Genomic DNA, 27,464 nt, shown 5'->3' with positions numbered 1-27,464 from the left:
GATCACGAAAACAAATGACGATCACGATCACGAGACTTAATTTTTGTGTCATCACGGATCACGGGCAAAGTCCCATCACGATCACAGAAATGGAAATTTCGGCAATCACGGTCACAGAAAGGTCAAAAAACGCCAATCACGATCACGATTTTAAACCCTTTGGGGCCCTCCAGCATGGGAATTTTTCTTTGCTGACCACTGACTGTATCTGCGGATTGACATATTAATGCTGCGTCGCTCACAAGAATTAACGGTTTTAGGTGTGACGAAAAAAAGAACAGGGCCTGAGTACGGTGATAAATACAAGACTTATTATACAACCATTTGAAAAATACATACATCCCCCGTGGCTGCCCGCATAACGAAATCGTTTTTCTCGTGTTTTGAACTTGCCAGTGTTACAGCACGCTTTGTGTAGGCTACATCACGTACGTGGCCACCCAAACACCCGCACAACGCAACATTTTCACGACAAAAACACGTTTATTTGTTTGCTTTCTCTGTATTACACATTTCTATTTACAATTACCACTGACACACCAAATTGTATACTTTAGTTTGCAAGTGAATCGTTATCATACAAAATAACGTCATCACGAGACGAACAGAGATCTCAGAGATCGTCTGCTTCTTAAACTTTTTCGCGCAAATCGTGTAATATCTATTTTTGCGGAAACTCCCGAAGAAATGCAATCTCAGCGGCTTCCACCTGCAACATAGTCGTGTTTATTTGGAATGTGACGCCCTGTTCTTCGTCAGTCACACCTATCTCGAAAACTAAGCGTCGCACAGAACCAGCGCCCTTCCATTATATGTGTCATGCCAACAACAAAATCGAGAAAAACAATCCCTGCGCCTTGAATATGTGTGCGATATAAATTGCATTAAAAAAAAAATTTAAATTCCCTGCGCTTAGAACTGTACCCACGGAATACGCGCGATATAAGCCTCATATTGATTGAACAAAATCGATTCAGCAAAAACAAAAAATAATGATTTTTTTACTTTTATTAAAGTCAGCTCTACACAGAAAGCAGCCAGGTTGTATGTAGACCTTTGGTGTTTGTCGAAATGGTATGATGCTGTTATCCTATGGAAAAGCTTGAACAGATCTGCCACTGGTTTTCCACACGAAGATGTTTTGAAGAGAAATATGACACTTCGCGTGAATTTGCTCTACACAGAAAGCAGCCAGGTTGTATGTAGACCTTTGGTGTTTGTCGAAGTGGTATGATGCTGTTATCCTATGGAAAAGCTTGAACAGATCTGCCACTGGTTTTCCACACGAAGATGTTTTGAAGAGAAATATGACACTCTTCGCGTGAATTTGCTTCAAAAGCATGAAGTTGTTTCGTTTCGTTTAAACTAATGTTATTGCGTGGCTGTGCACCGCTCTGCACGGGGTCTAGAACTTGGACTTGTCACTCTTACGTTTCTGCTCCAAAGCGTGAATTGCAAACACTATAAAATCTATAGACTACTGATGGATTACGCCTAATGTAAGTGACCGGAGTGGCATTCTCTATTCAACCTGTGAGAACCATCTATTTTCATTCTCAGCATTTGACAGCTAGGCTGTTGAATGTTGGTATGTGTCCAGGTGGAAGGTTGCTCTTACCTCAAGAAAGCTTGGACATTTCTTTTTTGATTACTTACACGATAAAAAAAGGTGTCTTTTAAAAGAAACATGCCATGCCATTATGTGAACCTGCTTCAAAAGTATGAAGTTGTTGTTTTTTCTTACCAATGAACACAGTCTATCCGGATAAAGCGCTCTTGCACTTGGAATTTCGATTGTTCACTGTTATCGTTCTAAGCCGGAGAGAGGATTAGAAACACTCTTTCTACAATGTTAATATTTTCCTACAAACGTTCAAACCACTTTTCGTTGAATTGAAAACAGTCAGTTTAAAGATAGTTTCCCCAACCTCGAAAATGTTTTTGTAATCGCTCTAAAAACTGCATATTAAAGGTCCTTGTCTACATTTTTATACCGAAATCGCCATTTGATCATTAAAATGCAGAGTCTAGTATCTACAAATATCAACAATACACCCCCTTTCCATCAGGAAAGACGAAGCCAGTGTAGCCGTTTGAAAATTCATTGTAGTATTCCAGCGTAGTACTCATAGTAGGATATCCTTATTTGGAAAATGCCAAGCGCAAAACTCCTCTCAAATCCAGTGCATTTCGTTCGTTTAAAAAAAAGCGTGGACAGCGCCCCAATGTCAAACTGTTGCTGCACTAGTCTTGTTTGGGCGTGGCTATAAGCATAGTGACATGAATTTGATTGGTCAGTATTTTTAGGCAAAGCACATGTTCTCAGCAAACAGAAAACAAAATATTGGAAGCGTGAGTCACGCTACCCAAAAATAAAATCTTTTTTTACATATATTTTTTTTCTATAACTTTTTTCCCCATGGTTCATTCATCATCTGACATAACTTTTTAGCGAAATCTAACCATAATATTATTTTTTTTTAAAAGCAAAAATGTAGACGACCACCCTTAAGCTGATACAGGAAGAAGGTAACGTAATTAAGGTAATATCATCATCTTGTCCTGTGACTGATGTTACCCTTTATTACCATCATAACAGTATCACAGAAGAGGGAAATTTGAACATCCTAGAACGAATAGTTTTTATCTTACCCATGTTGTTTAGGAATATTAAGATACAATATTCTTATTTCAATGCTTTGGTAATAGAAAAACAATGTTACAAAATGTTCTCAGTATGTCGTGCAGACTCGCTACAAGATCGTTAAACGGAAGGAAGTGGCTTGAGGTTGTTGCAATAGCGAACGGAAGTGAAACGATTTATTTACAGTCACTACCAGCATGGGAGCCTTGACGACACTGAATAACACGGTCCCGGTCACGCTGTCGTTATTAATGCATTTTATCTGTCATCAGTCATCTTTCGGCCGAGATAACCCAATCTCGTCACAGGTCTTTGTTGCATTTTGCTTGTATTGAGTCCCAGTTTTTCCATTACCTAAAACCGCGTTCGCGATGGACTGATATTTTACAAACGGATATTTCATTACAAGAATGAACCTTAAAAATACACTCCTTCCCACATGCTCGGTCATGTTCACCACCACAGATGTGTCCAGGGCTTTATAAACAAGATAAGAACCTCCTTCAACTTTAACGCTAGCCAAACATTTACAGCATGGAAGAGTGGAACATTTTTATTACGTTTCGCAGGTAGCACTTGTGTCAATCTGCTAAATTGATTCACCAAACAATTTCCCCTCGGCACAGAAAGCAACCTTGCTGTCGAGTGTGTGTGTGTGTGTGCACGTGTGTGTGTGTGTGTGTGTGTGTGTGTGTGTGTGTGTGTGTGTGTGTGTGTTTATGGTGTGTGTGTGTGTGTGTGTGTGTGTGTGTGCCGGTGTGTGTGTGTGTGTGTGTGTGTGTGTGTGTGTGTGTGTGTGTTTGTTCACGTGAAAGGATGCTCGTATCACACTTAGAAGCCTAGAAAGATTTTATTTTTAAAGGTGGGGGGTGATAGCTTACACGAGACGGAACGTATTGTCAAGGCTTCAAACGGAGACTGTTTGCACTGTCGCAGCTACAAGTCAAAACAAGTATTACACACACAGATCATTTCAGAAAATGTGTCAAAGAAAATCTGACTACGAATTGCTGATTTTGGAATTCATGCATGTTTGATGGTGTCTCTGACTATCGATGTCATGAATTAGTGTAATTAGTAATAGTGTTATTTTTTCATTCCAAATATGTTTTGGTTTACAGAGTGCTAATGACCAGGACGCTTTTTTCAGAGAGCCTATAATGTTGAGAAACACGCATTGCAATTTGAGGATGTCAGTTTGTATGTTTCTCAACAAAGTGTTCCAATTATCTTGTGTTTGTTTGTCATATGCTGTATGTATGTATATATTTTACTGTAGTGTTGGCTGTCGTTGTTTGATGTAATGCTGTATTTTTTGTTTTTATCCCAAATGATTAACCATATGATTGTTACATGCTTGATTATTTCATCATCGTTTCTTCGTGCGCGCGATGATAGGTTGTGTAGAATGATAATTACTTTTACTATAACTATCGTAATATTGTTTGTTCTAGATTGTTGAAGTTCTCGGCTGTATTTAAAAAAAAAAAAAATTTTTGCCTGGATATTTCCACTATGTTTATTTTGATCAAAGTTATTCATTATTATTATGGTCATTAGGGTTCCCCCAAATGCGCGAGGGCAGATTTCACGTAGGATTTTATATTTACGTTCGTACCTATACGTAACCTGCGATAATAAAGAATGTTTTTAATCTCATTTCCAGCAGGCTGTCACCTGAAGATTGAACGATTCTGCAGCAGGAGCTCACACAAACCTTGAAATTGGATGTTTTCATGTGGCAAATTGGACGTCAGCGAAAACATATGCCTACAACCTCAGGTCTGGTTACGTTTCAATCAATAAACTCAGTAAAAAAAATAAAAATAAAAAACGACACAAAAAGGAGGAGGGGATGAAGTGAGTCATCGAAGAAATGGACACGCACACAGGCACAACAAAAATAACAACAACAACAAAGAGACGTCAGCCAAAATAAATCAGCTGACATAGTGACGTGATGTCACCTGCAAAAAAATCATCGATGTATTCACTCAGCCAGAACGAAAGTGACGTCAGCCACAAATCGGCGGATGGAGTTATAGTTGCTCTTACCTGAAAAAAATCATCACTGTGATCAGTCAGCCAAATCAAAGTTCTCAAATAGCATTATTTTTTGGGTAAGCTTACCTTTAATTGTACTTTGCATGTGCACATTGATCAGCATCATGCATCAGCTGGGAGAACTTAATCTCTCTCTTTTCAACGCATAAATCGCGTTGCGCTTTAGAGTCCAATACACGCACAAAGCCAGCTCTTTAAATATGTATGTAGCGCTGTTAACAGACAGCAAAATGCTTTTTTTGTGTGATTCCAACTGTTTGTATTCATGGACAATAGCAGCAGTTGTGTGAAGCAGATTGATTGTTATTTAAATCGCGGTAAAACTCGAAAAGAATTGATTAGTGTGCGTGGTACGATAAACACCGAATAAATAATATATATATATATTATTATTCCGTACGTTCATCATACCATCCTGAAAAAGTCAGTTTGTCGCTGCCGAACTATTGATAAAGAAAGACCTAGCCTGGTTATTGCTGTGTCCTATTTTTGTTTTTATATATAAATATATATAAGCCTAATATATATATAATAGCCCCCCGTAAAGCCAGCAATTTGCTGTACCAAAAAAAAAACTCAAAAAGGTTTACACCAATTCACACCAAAGCACAGACAAGTTTAAATAAAGAGTCAACGGGATAAATTGGACGAGGCCATTAGTGCCTATACATTATGGGCTTCGACAGAATGTCCTCGCGCGGAAACCAAGTCAAACGAGTCGCGGATCACTAAGAGCTATACACCTCCTGAATCAAGTTAGGCGTCAACTAGATTTACCTAAATCGACTTGGATTTGTTGAATCTCGTACTCTGCATCAGTGTGGATTACGCGGTACGTTGTGCTAATGATGCTATGGTGATATACTTGTGAGGAAAAAGATGAACAGTTTTTTTAATTCATGATTACACGAACCCACACAACTTCTGAATCCAACCTGGGTTCAGACAGAGAATGTAGACTGTGATTCAACTAAGATTACTTCCTTCCATAAGAATTTATTTTGTGACGGTTTCTGTGTTAATTGGCTCGCGTTTGCGTGGTATTTGCAGTGTATACAGCTAGACACAGTTGGAGGCAGAGAGAAAGGTGTCCCGCTCATAGGTGACTAGTAAGCCTATGTACATTCACACACACACACACACACACACCTATGGGATCGATTCTCCAATCAACCAAAGATTACCTCTGCCCTGTGTGCGGCGTTAGGCCTATATTCAGGCAGTCACAGACACATAGAGAACGCTTGCCAACTCACACATAACGAAACTCTACGCAGCTGAAAGAATCAATTACACTAATTACTTGATTCCACGAGTGTTTGATCGATCCTGGATTATGCGATGGTGTAGCTCATATTTTGCATAGTACCTATAGAAAAATGATACACAGGCAGAGGTAGGCAGAGACTCTGGGAGAGAAAGCTTGCCCTTCGACTGATGACAAAAACCCACGCAACTCTTCAATCCATTCTCGCATCAACTACCTGGATTACTTCATTCTGTGAGTGTTCGATGGGTTCTTGATTGTTGGTTTTTGTGACTCATATTTTGCGTTGCACACGGAGAGGGAGGAATACACAGGCAAAGATAGTAAGAGAGTAAAGACATTTTTTCCCAATCTGAGCTCACCAGTACGTTTACAACCGCTGAATCAGTCCATTCTGGAATCAACAAAGGATTACTTCGTTCTATTACATGCGCATTTGTGGATGCTGAATTCTTCGTTCGTATGTCTCGTGTTTTGTTGGTGTTTTTATTATCGCAGTTGAATGACGATTTACAGCAGAAATGGAAATAGAGAGAAACAGGCAGACAGACAGTGAACCTTTGGCTAGTAATTAGTCATGAAAACGTACACAGCTAAGATGACTTTATTTCATCAGAATTAGATGAACTCCAGATTCTGCGTTCATGAAGCTGTTGCAGGTTGAATTACAGAAGAAGAAAAAATCAGGGATGCGACAAAAAGATATCAATCCTGTCAAAATGTGATCACAACAATCGTCACTGCAAATTACTTCATTCCATAAGTAAACCTGCTTGCTGGACTTGACTCTGGATCGTCGAGGCTGTGATTGGAGTAATTTTAATGCCATGAATTCCGGATGCTTCAGTTGGGGTTTTGGGTGGATTCTGGCTTCCTTCTGGCTATCAAATGACGTCATGGTGTGCTCCCAACATGTTGACGACGTTCAGCTGTCTACGTCATCGCAAGGTGGGGGTGATGTGTGTGTGTGTGTGTGTGTGTGTGTGTGTGTGTGTGTGTGTGTGTGTGTGTGTGTGTGTGTGCGTGCGTGCGTGCGTGCGTGCGAGTGTGTGTGTGTGTGTGTGTGTGTGTGTGTGTGTGTGTGTGTGTGTGTGTGTGTGTGTGTGTGTGTGTGTGTGTGTGTGTGTGTGTGTGTGTGTGTGTGCAATCGTCGAGTTTTGTGAAGTGTGAAATCAATAAAAGTATGATCTTCAACATTAACCAAAGCCACATTATTCTAGCTATAGCTACCTCAACTATAATACAGTATGGTTATGTAAGAACTTGCTAAAAAATAATGTCAGACCAAACTTCATAATGCAGAAAGTACAAGCAGCTTGCAACAGGAAAATCCTTTTAACCGACGAAAAGATGACCGAATTTCCATTTTCGCAATTCAAGACGCGTTAGTGGTTTTACTGATTGCCAATATTTCAACACACGCACTGCAATCATGTTGTTGCTGTCCTTTCCTGTTTCAACGGCACGTGCAACCCAACCAAAAATCAACACGAACTAGTTACTTCCTTTTTCACAAGCAAATGTTGTCAATTGTTTGGCAAAACAACCTCAGCCATTTTAGGGTCTCTGTTAGTTTGACGTTTGTCCGCCACACGCACGTGTTAGATTCATCAACAGATCTTTCTTGTGACCACAAAAAGATAATTGAAAGAGCCTCACAAAAGCGGTGTGCAATTTAGAACACGAAAGCGATTTGTGCAATTGCCAAAATGTATACCCACTCACTGCCATCATATATTTGCTGTACTTTGTGGTTTACGTTTTCAAAGGTACGCGCGTCATAACAAGAATTCTTCAATAACCAATTACTTTTTTTTAATAGTTAATGTTGTCAATGCCTTGGCAAACCAAACACAGCCATTGCAAGGCCCACTTTATTTCACATTTGCCCGCCTAAAGCTCTCATTTAAGATCAGGATCATTTGCGTGGGCAGTATGACTGTCATTTAGAGAAAAGGATAATTCTCACCAACATATCTTTTTTGTGACGTGACAGCAGGAATATATTTTTGACAGACTAAAAGATCACCGCATTGGCAAAGTGCAATTTGGGGTACGTAAGTGATTTGTGCCACTATTTCAACGCACCCCCTGCTATTCTATTTTGCTGTCCTTTTCAATGTTTTTCTTTTCAATAGCACTTGCAAAGAACGACGAAATCAACCAGAACCAATTATTTTCCTTTAACTGATTAATTGTTCAGTGGATTGGGAAAGCAACTTTAGCAAATGACCCAGATTAGGGCGTTCTTTTATATGACAATAATACAAACACCTGCCAAACGCACGTGTTTGGTATCGAGATCATTTTTAAGGGTAGTATGCATATGACCGTCACTCAGAAAACGGGATAATTGTCATCTGTCTTTTTACATGACAGCAGAAAGATAATTTTAACAGCATAAAAGACCACCGCATAAGCAATTCTCAATTCAAAGCACGAATGTGTTTCCGCCATTTCAACACACCCACTTCCGTCCTATTTTTGCTGTCCTTTGTGATAAACGTTTTCAAAAGCACGTGCAGTCAAACAAGAATTCATCAAGAACCAATTATGTCCTTTTTCGTGATCAATTTTTGTCAATGCCTTGGCAAACAAACCTCGAACCATTTCAGCGGCTACCTATTAAACACACGCATTGGACAAAGGGGTCAATTTTAAGGGTGGTCGGGCAGTCGCTCAGAAACTTGCATAATTCTCATCAACAGATTGATTTTGCTGTAAGGCAGCAGCAAGATAACTTTTTGCGTCTAAAAGACCACACCCCATGCAAAATGCGATTTAGAGAGCGAAAGTGATTTGTGTGTGTGTCAATATTTCAACGCACTCACCGCCATCACATTGTTACGGTCCCAGATGGTATTCTTTTTCGAGTCACGTGCAAAGCGAATAAACGGGAAAGGAAAAGAACTAATTACTTCTTTGTTCACAGACGAGTTTGTCAACATTATTTGGTTAGTAAACTAACCATTTGTGTGTCTTCTCAGTTGCCCGCCAAACACACGGGTATTTTTTTTTTCTTTCTTTCTTATTCTGCGTTAGTGGGGTGCAAATCCCACAGGCACTCGTTTTTTGCAAGAGTGGGTTTTTATGTGCGTGACAAATTTCCCTCGCCATTTGAGCAGTCATACTCAGTGCTCAAGTGGAAAATACACGTATTTGATATCGGGATTATTCTCAAGTGCAATATATCTGTTACTTGGCAACGGCTGTGCTGCCCAAACATAGCACATGTTGTCAACCACCTAACCTTGACAACCTTTCATAATTGGTTATTTGACACGGTGCATTGGGAAGCCCGGCCTCGAGTATGGCGACTGTACCAACTGGTTGCGTACAAATTGCTTTTAAAGGCAAAGCCCTTTCCGTGAAATCGATTTGGGTCACCATTTCAGATCTGTTTCACTGGATAAAACTTTCCCTCCACTTGTACACATACCCCAAATCAAGAATTAGTGTGCTGTCTGTGCAGAGTAAGACTTTTTTGATGAATTAATTAATTTCTTAACGGACACTGGTGTCAATCAGTGAAAATAATTCGTCAATGTGATGATTGCAATGATGGTGGTGTGTCCATCTGTCTGATGGCTCGTCCGTCCGTAAATCTGGTTGTGTCTCTTTGCACAGTTCTCTTTGCACAGCGAATTGTTAAATAGTTATTCCTCGAATGCAAACAAGTGAATTTTGCCCTTAGTTTCCTAAGTCTAAACCCATCTAAACAACATACAATTAGAATAATAAAATGATACTATAGGGTTGTGCAAAGGCTGCTTTTAAGCTGAGGAAAATTTCTTAAAATCATTCTTCTTAAGCCTTGTTTGTTTTACATGCACCGAAATACGGAAGCTTCTGAATTCAAGTTGCATTGTAATATGACATTGAACGCCGAAATCTTCTTTAAATGCAAGACAAAATGCCCTCTGCTACTACTTCTCAGACAAGTTTTATGGTCAACATTGAGGGGTTTCAAATAACAGCCAAAGCTATTGAGTTGTTTGTTCTTTTTATCAATGTGGTAATTAAGAGAGAAAAACAAGTCACGCGGAGTTACTGCACCTGTGACATTATGAACAAATAGCCCCACCTGCTGCAATGTTGCGTAGGATTGTAATTCAATAACAGTTCATATTGTAATAGTGCGTACGTACGTGCGTGCGTGCGTGTGTGTGTGTGTGGGTGTGTGTGTATGTGTGTGTGTGTGTGTGCGTGTGTGTGTGTGTGTTTTTGTGTGTGTATGTGTGTGTGTATGTGTGCGTGCGCGCGTGTGTGTGTGTGCGTGTGTGTGTCTGTGTGTGTGTTACACTGTGTGTGCGTGTGCGTGCCTGTTAATGCGCGCGTGCGTGTATGCGTGCGTATTAGCGGAGATAGGTCGAACGTTAACAAAGACCCGGAGTCGTGTACAGATTATGTTCTTTGTTTCAGTGTCCGTTCATAACGATTCTAGTGGGTGCGGAATGAACTATTACTTCGATGGACACTGCTACAATGACCCACAGAGAAAGGCGTGGTCGTTACCTACCAGTTTGCTACTGACCAATATCCTTAAGCAGGTCAAATGGAAATACGTCATTGTTGTCTTCGATGACGAGCATGGTAAGACATTTCTCCCCATTTATAGATACAGAATGCAGAATATTTTGTTCTGTGTAAAGAATAGTATAAGATATTAAGTTTAATACGACATCATTCGTGAGGAGCAAGACGTTGTTTGTTAACCAGTACGAAATGTATGTTGCACTCCTCACATAAAATGTTCTACTGATCACTTATACTGTCGTACCGCTAAGTTATATCAGCCAGACTACGTATAATGTCGTACGATTCACGTATAATGTCATACGGATAGTGTCCTACTGATCACGGATAATGTCATAACGATCACGTAAAATGTCACAATCACCACATTTGATATACTGATCACGTACAAAAGCATAGGTATATGATCTTCAAGGGCGGATCCAGGATCTTAAGGAAGGGCGGGGGGGTGGGGGGGGGGGGGACCCAAACTTTTTTGCACAAACTTGAAGACGCGAAGCGCCTGAATTGAGGGCGCAACGTGCATGCGTGCGTGCGTGCGTGCGTGCGTGCGTGCGTGCGTTCGTTCGTGCGTGCGTGCGTCTGTCTGTCTGTCTGTCTGTTTGTAAATATGTGTGCCAAAACTGCCTTTCAGATTTGAAAAAAAAATATTTGTTCAAACTTTCAATTCATTTTCCTACAGAAGCAGAGCTGCCAGCATTGACCAACCACCTGTCCCAGGGAGGAGTCTATTACATGCTGTTCCACTACAAGAACCTGACACTCCCAGGAAGACTGGACACTCTATTTCTCACGGGGAGCGACTCCTGGTTACAGCGGCTCCGCTTGTTATTGTTTTGCAGTATACCTCATTCTGCTCTTGTCCTCCATCAGGTCTGTTCTCAAAGAGGTTGATTAGTTGCCGGTTTGTGGGTGGGGTTAAAAACCAAGATCCTTCCCGTACTTTTAAAGGGACAGTCCTTCCAGTTACAAAAAAATAAATAAAAAATAAAAAGCAACACCCAAAACACCCACAGTTCTGCTCTTCATCTCACACCCGTCCAGACGTTTAGATGGGTTATGAACGTCACCATACTTGGACACATACCAATTATTGTTTTTTTCATTTTTTTCTCTCATCATATAACCCCATTCCTGTCCTTAAGAGGCCAAAAATATATATGCCTGTAGGACATGAATGATATCTTGTCTGTCACGTACCAAAAGCCAAAATCCTGACGGTTAAATATGAAACAAAAGTCGATATGCCCCCCGAGGACCGTCAAAAAAGCTGGTCTGTCAACAAACCACCAAACATCGTTTTTGTCATCATTTTGGTAGTGACTGAGAAAATAAGTGCACAATCAACCCAGGGAGCCATGCTATGAAACACGGGTTCCGTGCTGATAACCACACGAGTCCCGGTTTGATGACCACTGGCAATCAAAGCTGGCGTGTGAAAGCAACTTTCTGTATTTTTGACTCGTTCATTAAATGTTGGGATGAATATGTCAGGTTTGAGGATGCACAGTTCTGTAGGTTCTTCTCGGTATTCCACCCCCTCGGCTTTCTAGATCTGTTGTAAATATTAAGCTGAGTGATCGAATGTGGAAGCTACGTTTGGTAAAAAAAAAATCACAGAAGATTTGCGTCGTGTTGCGAAGGAAAAAATCGCGATCTTGTTTCCGACTCAGTACCTCTTTGTTTTTCATTAGACCTGTCATTCTGCTTGCTCGGCTTTGTTAGATGTTTGCATATCTTGTTGCTATTTTCTTTGCTTTTATTGTTGTTTCTTATTTGTGCTTCGTTTATCGATACAACGTCTTGTGCACGGGTCAAAATGTGTGTGTCAGGGGTCGTTTTACTTGAACTTGACGTTCGTGTTTTTCGGGCCGAACGTCTGTGTATCGAAACACAGATACACGCACTCCATGACTCTGTAAGAAGACAAAACATATCGCTAGGTTTCATTTGTTTTTGATGAATGTATGACCTTTCATGAAGTAGGCCTAGTTTTGTTTTTTGTTTACTTTTGCCAGTTTGCCAGTTCGTTTTTGGAACTTTACAAAGCAGCAGGCAGTGTCGTGTCGTCTGTTTAGGTATGGGGAAACACCAATGAAAAGAACCGAAAAATCCCCGAGCGTTTCTATCGGGTTTGCTTTTGATTATCCATGTATAATCAGTGCTTCCCGCAACTATGGTAACCGGGGATTTATTGCCTGGGGAACATGAGATTTATTTCCCAGGTGCTTGTGAATGAAAACTCGTGAAAATGATGACAAATAGTCTTATCCCATGTGGTTAATCTGAAACAGAGAGCTGAAATGTTGTGGGTGCTTTGTTTTGTTTTACTGGAAGGACGACTGTACGTTTAAAAGGTGGTCTCCCGGAAAACTCGAAAACCAACAGACTGCAAACCTTTCCAATAATCAGAGATTGTAAGACAGAAGCTTATACAGATATTTTGTTATCCAATGTTGGTAATACATCCTGATGTAACGGCTTAGAAGGGATCCATTCAAATCACGCAAAACACAAGCACTACTACCCAATGTGACGGACTGTGTGATGATATCTTCTGCTATGATCTGTTGAGACAGTGATATCAAAATCGAGACCGGAGATTTTGATATCACTGTCGAAACAGACCAATAGCAGAAGATATCATCACACAGTCAGTCAATGTTAGATATATTGCTAATTCTCTGGACATTTTGTATTTACTGTAAAGAAATTACAAACGTATTTGTCTCAGTTTTGGCTGTTCCATATCCCTCCCTCTGATTTTTATTCCTTTTTGTTTAGTCTTTTCTTGTACTTTTCAGTTTTTTTAAAATGTCTTTTCTTTCAAAAAGTCTCTAGTCACTTGCTCAACTAAATTCTGGGATAATTACATTTTCATATATATTTGTTTGTTTTTAAATTTAGGTGTTTTTGTTTTTGAAGTGGGGAAGCAATAAAGAGGTCGTCGATATCAAAACTGATATCGACGGAAATGTCGTCGATATCACTTTTGCACTGAGCTCAGTTTTGCCCAATTGACCAATGGAAATCCACGTAACATATGAAATAGCAATATATGTATATATACCACAAAAAAGGTCAAAGGTGTGTGGTGTTAACGAAATCAATTTGCACTGATGCTTGCAGACATTTATACGGAACGAAGATCAACATTGTTCTTATTCTGCTCAATTTGTGATCGTGTCATTCCTTCTGAAATGGGGAGTTAAAGCGTCATCTGTCTGGCCGAGTTTCTAGTTATGTCGGCTTTTAATGAGCGCTATTCTTCTTTTACAATAAATTAGAGGCGCAGTCCTTGTTGAGACAGTTTGAATAACTATTGACAGTCTTTTGCGTTGAATAAGAGCATCTCTCCACTTGAAATAAGAGCATCTCTCCACTTGAACTAATACCAACACAAACAATCAACACTTTGATTTTTTTCCTATACCGAGTAAACATTTTTAATGAATTAATTTTGGAGATTGCCAAAAAGGTCCGTAAAAAAAAAAACATTAAAAAAATCCTACCCTGCACAGCCGTATAGAGTAAAAACTGCGCAACGATTTTATGCTGCATAACTTCCATGAAGAATCATAATTTTTGTGTGTGTTTGGTTGGGGCTCCAAAATGTCGGTGTGTGTGTGTGTGTATGTGTGTGTGTGTGTGTGTGTGTGTGTGTGTGTGTGTGTGTGTGTGTGTGTTGGTGTGTGTTGGTGTGTATGTGTGTGTGTGTGTGGGTGTGCGTGCGTGCGTGCAGGGGTGCGTGCTTGCGTGTATGTGTTCCTGTGTCTGTGTGTCTCATGGTTGTTGTTGTTGTTGTTGTTGTTATTGTTTTGTTGTTGTTGTCACTTCATTCTTGCTAGCAGCTCTTTTAATCAGTCTGATAGACGAAATATCTCAAAAGGAGGGAGTGGGGTTGGTTTTGGGATGTGGGTGCCATGACACTTGTTTTGATACAGCTTCAGATTGCTTCATCCAATAAGTAAATCGACCGGTTCGTCTTCATCTTTCTTGCGGCGGCAGAAAATGCAGGACAACATTAATGTCACATGAACTACAAATTATTGCCCTTTGTTCTAATCCCAAGTTAAAGGCACATTCCTTCCCATGTGAATAGATCGGGTCCAAGTCTCAGATATGTTCATGCTTTTACATGGGACAAGACCATCCCCCAACTTAGTCACATGCCAAACATCAGCACCCTGACTGCTTGCTGTGTGGAGCCCGGGTAGCTCAGGTGGTAGAGCACTGGACTTGTGATCGAGAGGTCGCTGGTTCGAATCCGGGCCGGGACGGACACGGGTCAACTTTATGTGCAGACCCAGAGACGGTATCCATCTCCCACCCCCGTGTCACCACAATGGCACGTTAAAGATCTTGGTCATTCTACCATAAGTGCAGATGGCTGATACCACCTAAACACGCAAACATCAAAAAGCCGTAAAACTCGAATCGTATAAACCAATTCATGTCCAATATAGGCAATTAAGATCTGACGGACAATAAGCCCCTAAAATTTACTGCTGTGTGGAGCTGGACGTTTTGGATGAATTAATTTCTTGCTGTCATCTTACAACACTCATTCATCAAAAACTTCCTTCAGTGCATAGAGAGCATGCACCTACGCTGTTCATGTTTGGTATGCAACCATGTTGGGGGATGGTCTTATCCCTTGTAAAAGCCGGGACACATCTGAGACGGTGACCCCATCTGTTCACACGAGAAGGAGTGTGCCTTTAAGTAGTTACCCCATTCACTCCTTTAAGGATCAATTCTATCACATCACGCAGAAAACCGTTGCACTACTCATAGCGTCTTTGCGTGTGTGCTCTCATTTATTTTCAGGCCGACCTTTTTCAAAAAGCACAAAAAATGCGGTCGGCTTTATCCATGACGTCACAGTGGCTGATCCTAGATGACCCGGATGTGAATGAGGCTTTATATCAGAGTCACATTTCTATGACCAACGTGGCAACGGTAAACTGTCGCCCTGGTAACACGTGCTGCGAGGTAAGTCAACGGGACAGCGTACGACGAAACACGAAGCGAAGTTTCACGCGACGCTCGAAATTTCAGATTGTAGTTTGTCGACTTGGAAGTATGCATCACTTTTTGCACCCCTCTGTCCGTCCTTGTTTGTTTGTTTGTTTGTTTTATATGTTGTCAGTTCAGCTTCTTTTTTTCTCGGTATATGAAATTAAAATGATAATTCATCATGACGATGTTATACACTGTGCATCACATGCCGTCATTCCATACTTTCATAATAACATCCTGAAGAAGGCAGTTTGCCGAAATATTGAAAAATAAAAATCTAACCAGGTTACTGATGTGTCCACTTTTGTTTGAATTAGAACAGTACGTATAAATTGAAATCTCTTCCTCCTGTCTGGTGGCTAGCACGCCCCGGTGGCTTCAAGTAGGTGTGGTCAGGTGATGACGTTATTGTGGGATGGCAACAACGGTTCTGTGTCATGCGTGGGTACGGTGGATGACGTCACTTCCGACCGAAGAGAGATCTTTCCCGGGAGGATGTGGGGCTTCAATCGTCGTCTGTTATCTGTCAGTACACTTCCGGTGAGTTTGCTAATGGGGGAGGCGGGGGGAGTGGGTTTGAGGATTGTTGTTGGAGGATTCCTGTTTTGGCTACTTTGGTTGGTATAGAATAGAGTCAATCAAATCACATTCTCTGTTTTACTTTTTTCTCTTCTTTTCTTTTCCTTTGTTTCATGTTTTTCTTGTCTTGCTTAGTGTTTACATTTTATTCATTAATACTAGTTTGGCTAGTGGTGAGTTTGCATGATATGATAACTAAAGATGTGTTCCCGTGCACATCGTTTTTCATTATGCGGAACAGCATAGTAATGAAAAAGCCGAGCGGTTTTTTCTTGTAATTTTTCTTTTTCTTTTTCTTTTATTCAATTTGCCTTTCCGTGCCAACGTGCAGGTGTTTCTGTATAGCAGGTTTGGACACTTATGGGATTTTTGCAACAAACTGCGAAAGCGGACTTGGCGACAAAATGTCATATTGTGTACAAAACTGGTTACATAAAGTGTGTTCAAAAATGGAACGCTTTAGCTAAGAGTGTATGCCCCACCCTGTGTACTGCATGAATGTGAATGCCTAATTTGTTTTTGTTTGCTTTTTCAGTGGGTAGGCTTTGTAGAGGTGACGGACACAGGAGGAGTTCAACACTTCTCGGGTGTGTGCATAGACTTGCTGGAAGAACTTGCTGCTCAGCTCAATTTTACGTGGGTACATTTACTTGACTTCGGGTGTTTTTTTGTGTGTTTTTTTTTTACTTTCTTGTGTTTTTTTACTTTCTTGTGTTTTTTGTTTGTTTGGTTGTTTGCTTGTGTTGTTGTTGTTGTTGTTGTTGTTGTTGTTGTTGTTGTTCTGGTTGTTGTTGTTGTTGTTGTTGGGTTCTACATGGGAAGTGCAGTGTTCGTATGCTGCACATGTGTGCATGTTAATATTAATGGACTAGCGACGATCGAGTGCAACAAAATGTGTTAATATAGATGTAGTTTGCGTGTACCTTCGAGAGAGAAAAAAATGTAATTGCCAAGCACTTCACGTGGGGCTTTGGATTTCTGTCAATAGATTTACAAATTTCATTGAAGTATATATGTGAACTACAACCGGCACAATATTTCTAATATGAAATACCTCTTTGATATTTGTTTTCAATGATTATATGTATGTACTGCTGAAGTTTGTTATTAAAAAATACATAATGACATTCACGTTAAGCATTATTGTCTAACTTTGAGGTTATGCGTGAAGCTAATTAATAACAACAATAAAATATGTATCAAATGCTTTCATTCGAACCTTATTGGAATTTGGCATAGTAATCAATCACTACAAATCGTTAAAATAAATGTCGACTTTAACCCTGTTTCCTGGCCTTAAATTGTTCTTAACACAACCTTAAATTCACGAGAGAGACTGGAGGGGTTTAATCGCGGAATATTTATTTACTGATTTAGACTTACTTATTTCCTAACATAATGATGATGATCTGTCCAGATACAAGATATCCCAGCCAGCGGACGGTATCTGGGGCATAGAGTATGAAAACGGAACATGGGTGGGTCTCATTGGCCAGCTGGCTAACTCAGTAAGTGTATTTCTTTTGCGTGAAATAAACTATGTTCGAAAATAACTCTGTTGACAAGGTGTATCCCTTGACGGTGAGGCAAGGTAACAACACCAGGTGGGTTTTTTTTTAATGGCTTTTATTTCAGTCAAGACCAAGTGGATGAACACCAAGGGAAAAACGAGCCTTTATAGATATACGTATCACGTATAATCTCAAATATATTTTAATAAATCCAAAAACAAAGAGACTGCCAACGTTCCAAAATTCAGAATCAAAAAACAAGAAAGGTAGGTTGTTGGAACGTTTGTTATTGACAAAACAATACATTCACAGATATTTCGACATATATTCACACAAAACTTATCTTGATAGTTCTATCAGTTTACGTCCACTCGTCAGGAAGCCGAGCGAATGAATATAGTAAATAATTTCTATATATATAATAATATATAAATTCATATAAAATAATAATCTTTTATAATAATATAATAATAATATATATAAAATTTCAGGTTACTCAGAATTGTAGTAACTGTGTAGTAACTGTGTATCGACACGCTGGAATGCAGGCGTTAGATGGACGTTACATGAAGCGACTGTAGCTAACAGTCTGACAGATATATCCGTACCTGGTCAGATAGAGCCATATGAGTGGGTACGGATATATCAAAAATTCATTCGCTCGGCTTCCTGACGAGTGGACGTAAACTGATAGAACTATCAAGATAAGTTGTGTGTGAATATTTGTTTGTCTGTTCACTTAAAAGACTGTTGGGTCCAAATATCTGTGAATGTATTGTTTTGTCAATAACAAACGTTCCAACAACCTACCTTTCTTGTTTTTTGATTTCAAATATATATAGACCTGCTCAAGGGTGCATCTGCTTCTGTTTGGCGACGGACACACCGTTTTTTGGTTATCGGCATAAACGGAAATTCGGTTTTTAAAAAATGTCCGAAAAAAATCAATAACATTTTTGTTTTGTTTCCTTTGTTGATTGATCCCAAACTTTAACAGTAGACTTTTACAGAATGCCTTCTGTTGCTTCCATTTAATTTTTATTTAATTTCAATCTATGAATTGTCGTCGGCATATTATGGCGGGCGTTGCCCCCCAGATCCCCCCCAACAGGCGTTGCCCCTGTACCCCACCAGGGTCCTGTAGGCCCCTGGACCCCATTTTCAGTTTTTGGAAATTTTCTCAGATGTACCCTTGTCTGCTTCCAGCGTGTGCTGTGCACAATGATCTTTTTCAAATCTCGGTACAGAAGGTCGATCTGGTGGTTGCCCCTTTGACGGTGACGCAACAGCGAGAACAGGCTATGGACTTTACGTATCCTTTTTTCAATGACGCAGACACTGTCATCTACAAGAAACCTGACCCCAAAAAAGACAAGTGGAGGACTTACTTACAGCCTCTCAAATGGCAGGTGTGTATCTTAGTTAACACTTTCTACCCCAAATATGTTGACCAAGTTTTTTTTAGCCGAGACCAGCTGTGCTGCAGCAGGTTACTCAGAATTGTAGTAACTGTGTACATGTAGAAACTGTGTATCAACACGCTGGAATGCAGGCGTTAGATGGAAGTTACAGAAAGCGACTGTAGCTGACGGTCTGAGCTGATATATCCGTACCTGGTCAGATAGAGCCATATGAGTGGGTACGGATATATCCGCACCTGGGAGACAATGAGTTAACACCGAAGGCTAGGTAAAGAGAGTTATTGGCCAGTAACATAGGTCTGCCCAAATTTTTCAGAAGCGTAAATTAACACTGTATCGCATTCATTAATCGCCATCTGGTCGCAGGCTTGACATCTAAATTATTGTATGTCAGTTCATAAAACGACACGGTTGATAGATTGATAGATTGATCTGTAAAGGTTAATGCAGACTAGCTAAAATGCCCAGGCTCCATCATCTGTGAACAAATTGAACTCCCAGAGCCCTTCATAATGTACATTAACTGTTTTTGACAACAGGTTCTCCTTCTCATCTGTGTCTCGCTGCTAGCAACGTCACTCTTGCTGGGTTTCCTAGAATCGTGGTCGCCATTTTATCCGGGCAACCGCCTGTCGGAACACAGAGGGCACCACACGTCCTACTTCCGCTCCTTCCGGCTGCTCTACGGCGCTCTGCTTGCACAGGGTCAGAAGATTGAATGTAGACTATGGGGGTGAAACACAGTCGAGTTTAGTTTTCAAAAGTTGGAACTCCAAATAGGAACGTAGTTGTCGACACACAAACGCAAGAATGTCTGTCTGATTGTTTGTCTGTCGGTCGGTTTGTTTGTCTGTCTGTCTGTCTGTCTGTCTGTCTGTCTGTATGTCTGTCTGTCTGTCTGTCTGTCTGTCTGTGTTGATCTCAGGAAGTCGCCTTATAAGTATGCTTTTAAACCAGTGCAATAAACAAACAATGTGGGTAGGCTATTACCTGCGTGCAGACTTATATAGGACGCTCTTGTCTAGTGAATTTAGCTCTGAAGCAATAATCAACAGAAGAATCAAGTTTGTTTGTTTGTTCGTTTTGTTTGTTTGTTCAACGAAACTTTTTTTTTTTAAAGTCAAGATATCACCATGCATCAAATCTTCTTCGATCTTCACCAACAGCTGACGATGACTTGCCGAGATCTCACTCTGGCCGGGTGCTGGTGAGTTGCTGGTGGATATTCAGCATTGTGGTGGCCGCCACTTACAGCGGCAACCTCATCGCCTTCCTAACGGTGGACAAGAGCAGTCCTCTCTTCGTCACGCTACAAGATCTACTCGACCAGGGCACCTACAAGTGGGGCTTCATGGGCGGCTCGGCTATTCACCAGACAGTCAAGGTAAATGAACTGTGTAATGTAAAAAAAGTTCGAACTATAATTGGAATAAGTTAGTGCCATCGTTGACAAAGTGAGACAGACAACGCAGAAACAGAGGTAAGGGGAGACAAATTCAGTTTGAGAGTAATTTGTGTACCAACAGTTTTCAAATAACCTTATTCATCATACCATCAAGGTAAGTGAACTGTTCATGTGAAATATTAGACTGTAATTGCCTGTCACGGCTACAAATTAAATAGCACATTTAAACACAGACAGATGGACCGGGAGAGGGGGAGGGGGGTAAAGAGAGTAACTTAAGTGTGTCCTGGTGTATGTTTTGTGTACCAAAACTTTTAAGAGGTGCAGGAGGGTGATAGGGGGTATTGGTATGTATACACGTACCAACAATTTTGACAAACAAATCTTGTAAGAGAGAAAAGTGGAGTTTATCTAACGGCAGGGATACCCAGCTGTGTGAGTAGGAAGCGACAGCTCAAGGGAGGTAAGCAAAAATACCAGTGGTTATAAGTTATAAGTGTAGATTGCTTCCCTTCGCGTGTATTTCGGTCTACTCATCCGTCTACATTCGATGACAGACATACAATGTGAAATGCATATCGTCACCCGCGTTCGGCATTTAACACATGTATAAGAACATATAACAACGGTTTTTTGCAATGATTCACACGTTTTTCAGGTGGAGCTCCCCGCCACCCCTGCCAGTCAAGTCATGAGTCATGTGTCTGATATCACGACATTGACTTCGCTGTTCATTTCAGTGCTACTGCTAGACAAGTTTCACAAACATTAAAACTGAGATCGCCCTTCATGATTGATTTGTTTCGCTGATTGCTGATCTTTGCCTTTTCGCTATGATGCTTTATTCTTTGATCACTCTGTTGATTTCTCTCCATGACAGCTTCACGATGGTTTTACACAACGGATTAATGACGGATGTCGTCGGGCTGTTCCATAACATGGATACCCTTCACATTTTCAAAGTCATTAACTCGTGTCAGCCGTCTTTGACAGTATACAAACAAAACAAAACAAAATAGGAAAGATGGGTTATTAGAACGTGTCATTTACGACAAAACAAAATGTAATGGTCACTGTACTTCACTGCTTGGCTTGCGTCTTCCCAGCGAAACATTTTTCAGCTAAGTTCTCATTATCTGTATTATAAGTGTGTGTCTGTCTGTCCACTTAAACGACCGCTGGGTCCAAGTACAGTGTCTGTTACGATTTGTTTTGTCATAAACTTATTAAACGTTCCAATAACCTACTTTTCTTGTGTTGTATTGTGCATTTTGTAACGTAAAGCAGTCTATCTGTTTTGGAATTTCCGGTGTAACACGAGAAAATTACTCCCACGAGATTTTTACTCCGGAGTAAACATTTCGTACGAAAAACTTACTCCCTTTACAAAAAAAGCACTCCCCCATTGCACGAGAAAATTACTCCCCAAGACAGGTGAGTTCCGAGTAAACATTTCGATGTTACTCCCCTTACGAATAAATAACGAATAAATTACTTCACCCCAACACGAGCAATTTAACTTCCCATGCCAGGTGTACACAATTTTTACTCCCTTGTCCCCTGTTAGTCTTGGTGGTGGAAGGCGTGGAAGGAGGGTAGCGCGACATTCGTGTGCGCGAGATCACTTATTGGCATTATCCCTTCGCCCGCATCCCATTTTGGCGTACGAGATTTTTACTGGAAGTAAAAAAAATGGGGAGTAAAAATTTCGTGGAGGGAGTAATTTTTTCGTGCCTTGGGGAGTTCTTTTCTCGTACGAAAAGTGTACTCGGAGTAAGAATTTCGTACGAAATATTTACTCCGGAGTAAATTTTTCGTGGAGTAAAAATTTCGTGTTACACCGGCCGGCGTCTTTGACAGTTTTACGACAGAGTTCTTTTGCGGTTTTACTGCGATAAATCCACTCTGCTTTTCCTTTCCAGGCGTCCAACTCCATCCTCTACAATCAGCTGTGGTCCAATGTTCAGAAGTGGTCAGCCGATGACCCCAGCTTTCTGACCACGGATGTGAATTTGCACTACGCGCGGCTGCTGGAGGGAGAATACGCCTTCGTGTCTGACAGGGCTACGTTCGAGCGATGGAAGGCCACCAGATGTGACCTTGAACTTGGAAGAGAGTCTTTCTTGCCGACCGATTATGGTGTCGGCCTGCCCAACGATTCTGCTTTCGTCAGAGTTTTCAGTGAAAAGTAAGTAGGATAGCGATAATTAAGCATATTAGTAGACAAAAGGCTGTTAGTTATAAGGTCAAACTAAGCAACTGGCGAAAGAAGTGTTGTTCTCGCTTGTCAAAAAACAAAGAATCGTACGTCTGCTTGACCTTAAATAAAGTGAAGTGTGTGATTTCTAGCTGCCCCCATTTTTGTTATGTTAGAGTTTAAAGTAAAATGTAAGTTAGAAATACTGGTGAAATAAGGGAGAATTGTACAAAGAAGCTAAGGGAATATTGAGAGAAAAAACACCATTGGTACAATAATTATGGTTTCTTGACAAAAGGAATTTTCCTTGTGATTGTTATGACACAGAGTAAGCAAGTGAAGCACACCCCATGAAAAAGTACAAACAAAACAAACGATCAGCAACAAGTACAACGACGACGACGACGAAAGAAAAGCTGTTCACCTATAGGCCTATAGAAGATTCTGAAAGTAACCACGATTCAGGGCCGGACCTGGAGGGGGGGGAGGGGGGTAGTTCCTGGGTCCCGAAGACCCCCCTCCCCCCCCCCTGGCCTCCTAATGTACCTCGTCTCACCTTTATTTTCTTCTTCTTCTGTGTCTAGACCCAAAAATTACCATTGAATTGTAAAATGTTCTCACTGTTCGCCCAACTGACCCCCCAACAGGGCTTCGCCACTGTACCCCACAAGGGGCCTATAGGCGGCTCCTGGACCCCTGCCTCATTTTTGAACCCCCTCCCCCCCTCTGTTATACTTGATCCTGCCCTGCGATTCAAAACTCAATGTGTTTGTAATAGTGCTTAATTCATATCCTCTGTTACATACAAATAATGGGTAATTTCGTACCATTTCCAGAATTCTGATGATGCACGAAAACGGCCTTCTGGAGAAGCTCCGGGAGAGATGGTGGCCCGACAACAACGATAAGTGTGAGCCTTACACGACGACCCGGGCCACGGAGATCACTGTGGTGGACACGCAGTCTGCATTTTATCTGCTGCTCCTCGGCGCCACTGTGGGGATGCTAGCTTTACTCCTGGAGTATGCCCTGACGCTTTCTGCGTGGACAAGGCTGAAAAAGTGTGTCGCCAGACAGAAAAGCACGTAGGGTTGCCTTTGGTAAAAGGAAGATGAGTAGTACATGGTGTAACTCTAGGGATCCCGGTTTTATTTCTGGGGTATGTCTGGTCGCTTTCTATTGGATTTAAAGGAAACAGGAAGATAGGCGGTTCTGGGTTGACAAAGCTAAAAAAGTGTGTTGCCAGGCAGAAAAACACGTAGGGTTGCCTTTGGATTTAAAGGAAACAGGAAGATAGGCGGTTCTGGGTTGACAAAGCTAAAAAAAAAGTGTGTTGCCAGGCAGAAAACACGTAGGGTTGCCTTTGGATTTAAAGGAAACAGGAAGATAGGCGGTTCTGGGTTGACAAAGCTAAAAAAAAGTGTGTTGCCAGGCAGAAAAACACGTAGGGTTGCCTTTGGATTTAAAGGTAAAAGGAAGATGCAACTCTAAGGATGCTGGCTTATTCCTGGAGTATGTCATGACGCTTTCTGCTTGGGCAAGGCTTTAAAAATGTGTTGCCAGACAGAAAAACACGAAGGGTTGCCTTTGCAGTTAAAGGTAAGAGGAAGATGAGTTGTGCAACTCTGGGGGTGCTAGCTTTGTTCCTAAAGTACGAGGATCGGCTAAAAAGTACTTGGCCCGACTAGGAAGGAGTTGACTTGCGAGACTAAAAAAAGTTTACATTCCAACATGTCAACATTAGGCCTCCGGACCTTCACACACCTGTGCCTCAGAGCATTGCTTAGCCTTGATATGTGCCTCAGAGCATTGCTTAGCCTTGATATGTGCCTCAGAGCATTGCTTAGCCTTGATATGCTTTCTTAAATCTCTTAGAAGTATGAAATATTCAGAATTCACCGATTACTGTCTCATCTTTTGGAACGAAGTGCAACAGGAAAAAAACCTCTGCGTCAAAAAAACGCTGATGCCATTACCTTTTTTCAGGGGAGATGACCCTAACTTTCTTTCGGTTGGGAATAACCTTGATGCTCCTACTGCATGAACGGCTGCTTGGTTTGAGGCTGAAAGTGATGTACCCTAGTTTCATCATCAGAAACAAATCGGGACTTAAAATCCTCGGGATCTGCCTGAAATAAGCGTAAAATGTCGCGTGCCATGTTAAATCTGAAGTGCTTCTGTGTTGGTGTTGATGTTAGACGACCTACCTTTTTACGCTGTCTTCATGGATACCTGCCTGCACAGAATACTCCAAACTATCTCATGTATTAAAGACTAGAGGAATACCCGGCTTCGCCGGGTGAATCGCGAGACAGAGACAGACAGCGTGGCGGTTCGCCGTCTTAGAGCACGTGTGAACATTTTCATCCACCAGTTTGTGCCCACTCAAAGGAAGGCAAGAACATATAGACAGACAAAAGCCGCCAGACCCCATCACAAACAGAACTCTACAATCCACAGGTGTTGCCTCCACACACACACACACACACACACACACACACACACACACACACACACACACACACACACACACACACACACAGAAGCCGTATATATCTATCTATATATATAAATATATAGAGTCTATAGATGACAGTGGATTTTTCGATAAATAGATTCGACCTGTGCACTTGTACAGTTAGGACAACTTACGGGTACATGCAAGGAAAGCCCACAACTTCTAAGGCGAACAACTCTGCAGAGTCTGCTGTGAAGGGCGACGGTAGTCTCCCTGTCACACTCGACCCCCTTTGAATGAACTTTGTCCCCAAAGTTCCGAACCATGGACCCGCCAAGCTTAGGTCCCTCCCAGGTTGGTGGAATGGGAAGAGCACGAAAATGATTCAGTGGCCATAATGCCATTCCTGAACATATCATGTCGAGTCCCATCCCTGTCGACGACGTCAAATCTAACCGAGTGCCGAAACACCACAATCACCTTTGAAGGCGAAGTCCTCTCAAACAGGATTGAGAATTTTAGAGCTTATTTCAAAGCCCTATATTAACTGTTATGGCTTCTCAAAGGCCAGAACATACACACAGACAAAAGCCGCCAGACCCCATCACAAACAGAACTGTACAATCCACAGGTGTTGCCTCCACACACACACACACACACACACACACACACACACACACACACACACACACACACACACACACACACACACACACACACAGAAGCCGTATATATGTATATGTATATGTATATCTATAAATATATAAAGATAGATGACAGTGTTTTTATTGTTTTTCAGTGTTGTCAGGATTCGATCCCAATTCTTATTATGGAAATATCTAGATTTTATTTGGAGTTTTATGTTTCTTTGCCAAGAGGTGGCACACGTATGCAATTCACCGACTAAAACGAGTACTTCATGTGAAGTGGACACGATGTGAACGCGGTACAGTGTAGAGTGTGTGTGTGTGTGTGTGTGTGTGTGTGTGTGTGCGTGCGTGCGTGCGTGCGTGCGTGTGTGTGTGTGTGTCAGTGCGTGCGTGTGGGTGTGAGCGAGTGTGTGTACGCAGTTCGGTGAGCACTCTGTTTGGTTGTTGTGTTGGAATGTATTATGTATTTATAGTACTCAAGCCAAGCAACATTCCTGTGTACTGCACGTGTGATTGTAATAAAAATCTTTTGTCATCATGTTCACGAGTTTTCATTCACAAACACCTGGGAAATAAATCTCATGTTCCCCATGCAATAAGTCGATGTGGTGAATGGGTTTGAGCTTTCAGGTGAAACGTGGATTGTCAAAGTAAAAGCCAATCAGGCTGATTGTTTGATGTGTGGAACCATCGCGGCTTTGGATTTGTGTTTCCGAGGACAACGATTGTAAGCATTCACTCTCAAAGACCCAATCAATGTTGATAATTACCGCGGCGACTCATGGTCAATTTGCAACTTATCTCTGTAATCGTAAAATCCACAATGAAAACTCATAAACACTTAAAAGAAAAGAAATATGCTCAACACTTACTGAACTCACAGGTATGATCGCAGCTCTGTACATTTTCAGACTGGAAGAAAAGCGTCAACAAGCTACGTTTGACGTCACATACAAGTTTGACGTGTTATCTCGTGCTACTGTGACGATGCTTTGTGGCCCGGAGTTAGATTCTAAAAATTCGTCTCCCTGTGGGTTATTGCACAACCAAAATGATGACAAAAACGATGTTTGGTGGCTTGTTGTCAGACCAGCATTTTGTTGTTGGTCCTCGGGGAGCATAATTATTATCGCCTTTTGTCTCATATTTATCAACCGCGGCCTTCGGCCTTGGCCGATAAAGATGAAACAAAAGACGATATGGTCCCCTTGGACCAACAGAAAAGCTGGTCTGTCAACAAGCCACCAAACATCTTATAATGTCTTATGTTTTATTTCTCTTATACAAACGTGAAACATTGTGAGGTGGCTGTGTTTTTTACGTGATTAAAATCCAAAAGGGGTATCGTACATGTGTCTTTCATAATTGTGTACGAGGAGTATCTGTATGTATGTGTGGGGGGGGGGGGGGGGGGGAGGGGGGGAGCTCGGAGGAGTCATAAAACGCCCATAAACTAAACCCAAGAAACGTTTTCTTTTATATCTACCGGAACTAAAAGACACAATGACATGATCGGGCTACTTCAGTGTTTAGTGACGCATTTACCCGGAAACAACAGCGTTGGCAGGTCACTGGAGTAAAAGGACCTGTCCTTCCCATGTAGGGGAAAGGCTCCTAATAGTGGACCAGCTCCTAATATGGACCACCTCCTGTTCTGACAAACTAACGGCGCTAGAGCGCTCAAAACAATTTCATTCGCTTTATTCACCC

General features: G+C 41.3%; 1 protein-coding gene across 4 annotated transcripts in view; it reads left to right on the top strand.

The window, feature by feature from the left end:
• The window catches only part of LOC138953112 (glutamate receptor U1-like), a 43,556-nt gene extending 17,263 nt beyond the window's left edge, over window positions 1–26,293 (top strand). Inside the window, exons 3-14 of one of the 4 annotated variants that reach the window (XM_070324896.1) lie at window positions 4,314–6,923; window positions 10,398–10,568; window positions 11,194–11,384; window positions 15,342–15,506; window positions 15,897–16,073; window positions 16,648–16,748; window positions 17,530–17,620; window positions 18,871–19,032; window positions 19,584–19,749; window positions 20,211–20,428; window positions 22,372–22,637; window positions 23,483–26,293. In XM_070324896.1, coding sequence (XP_070180997.1) covers window positions 6,803–6,923; window positions 10,398–10,568; window positions 11,194–11,384; window positions 15,342–15,506; window positions 15,897–16,073; window positions 16,648–16,748; window positions 17,530–17,620; window positions 18,871–19,032; window positions 19,584–19,749; window positions 20,211–20,428; window positions 22,372–22,637; window positions 23,483–23,735 — 2,082 coding nt within the window. In that variant the 5' untranslated portion in view covers window positions 4,314–6,802 and the 3' untranslated portion in view covers window positions 23,736–26,293. Of the gene's footprint in view, window positions 1–3,957; window positions 6,924–10,397; window positions 10,569–11,193; window positions 11,385–15,341; window positions 15,507–15,896; window positions 16,074–16,647; window positions 16,749–17,529; window positions 17,621–18,870; window positions 19,033–19,583; window positions 19,750–20,210; window positions 20,429–22,371; window positions 22,638–23,482 lie in introns of those variants that run through there. The other 3 variants (XM_070324895.1, XM_070324897.1, XM_070324898.1) reach the window with 3 other exon arrangements.
• Window positions 26,294–27,464: the final 1,171 nt, after the last annotated feature.

This window comes from Littorina saxatilis, linkage group LG17 (genome assembly GCF_037325665.1).
Source record: "Littorina saxatilis isolate snail1 linkage group LG17, US_GU_Lsax_2.0, whole genome shotgun sequence".
NCBI classification, from domain to species: Eukaryota; Metazoa; Mollusca; class Gastropoda; order Littorinimorpha; family Littorinidae; genus Littorina; species Littorina saxatilis.
The sequence above is the reverse complement of the archived record's forward strand: the minus strand, read 5'-3'. Positions and strand labels throughout refer to the sequence as shown.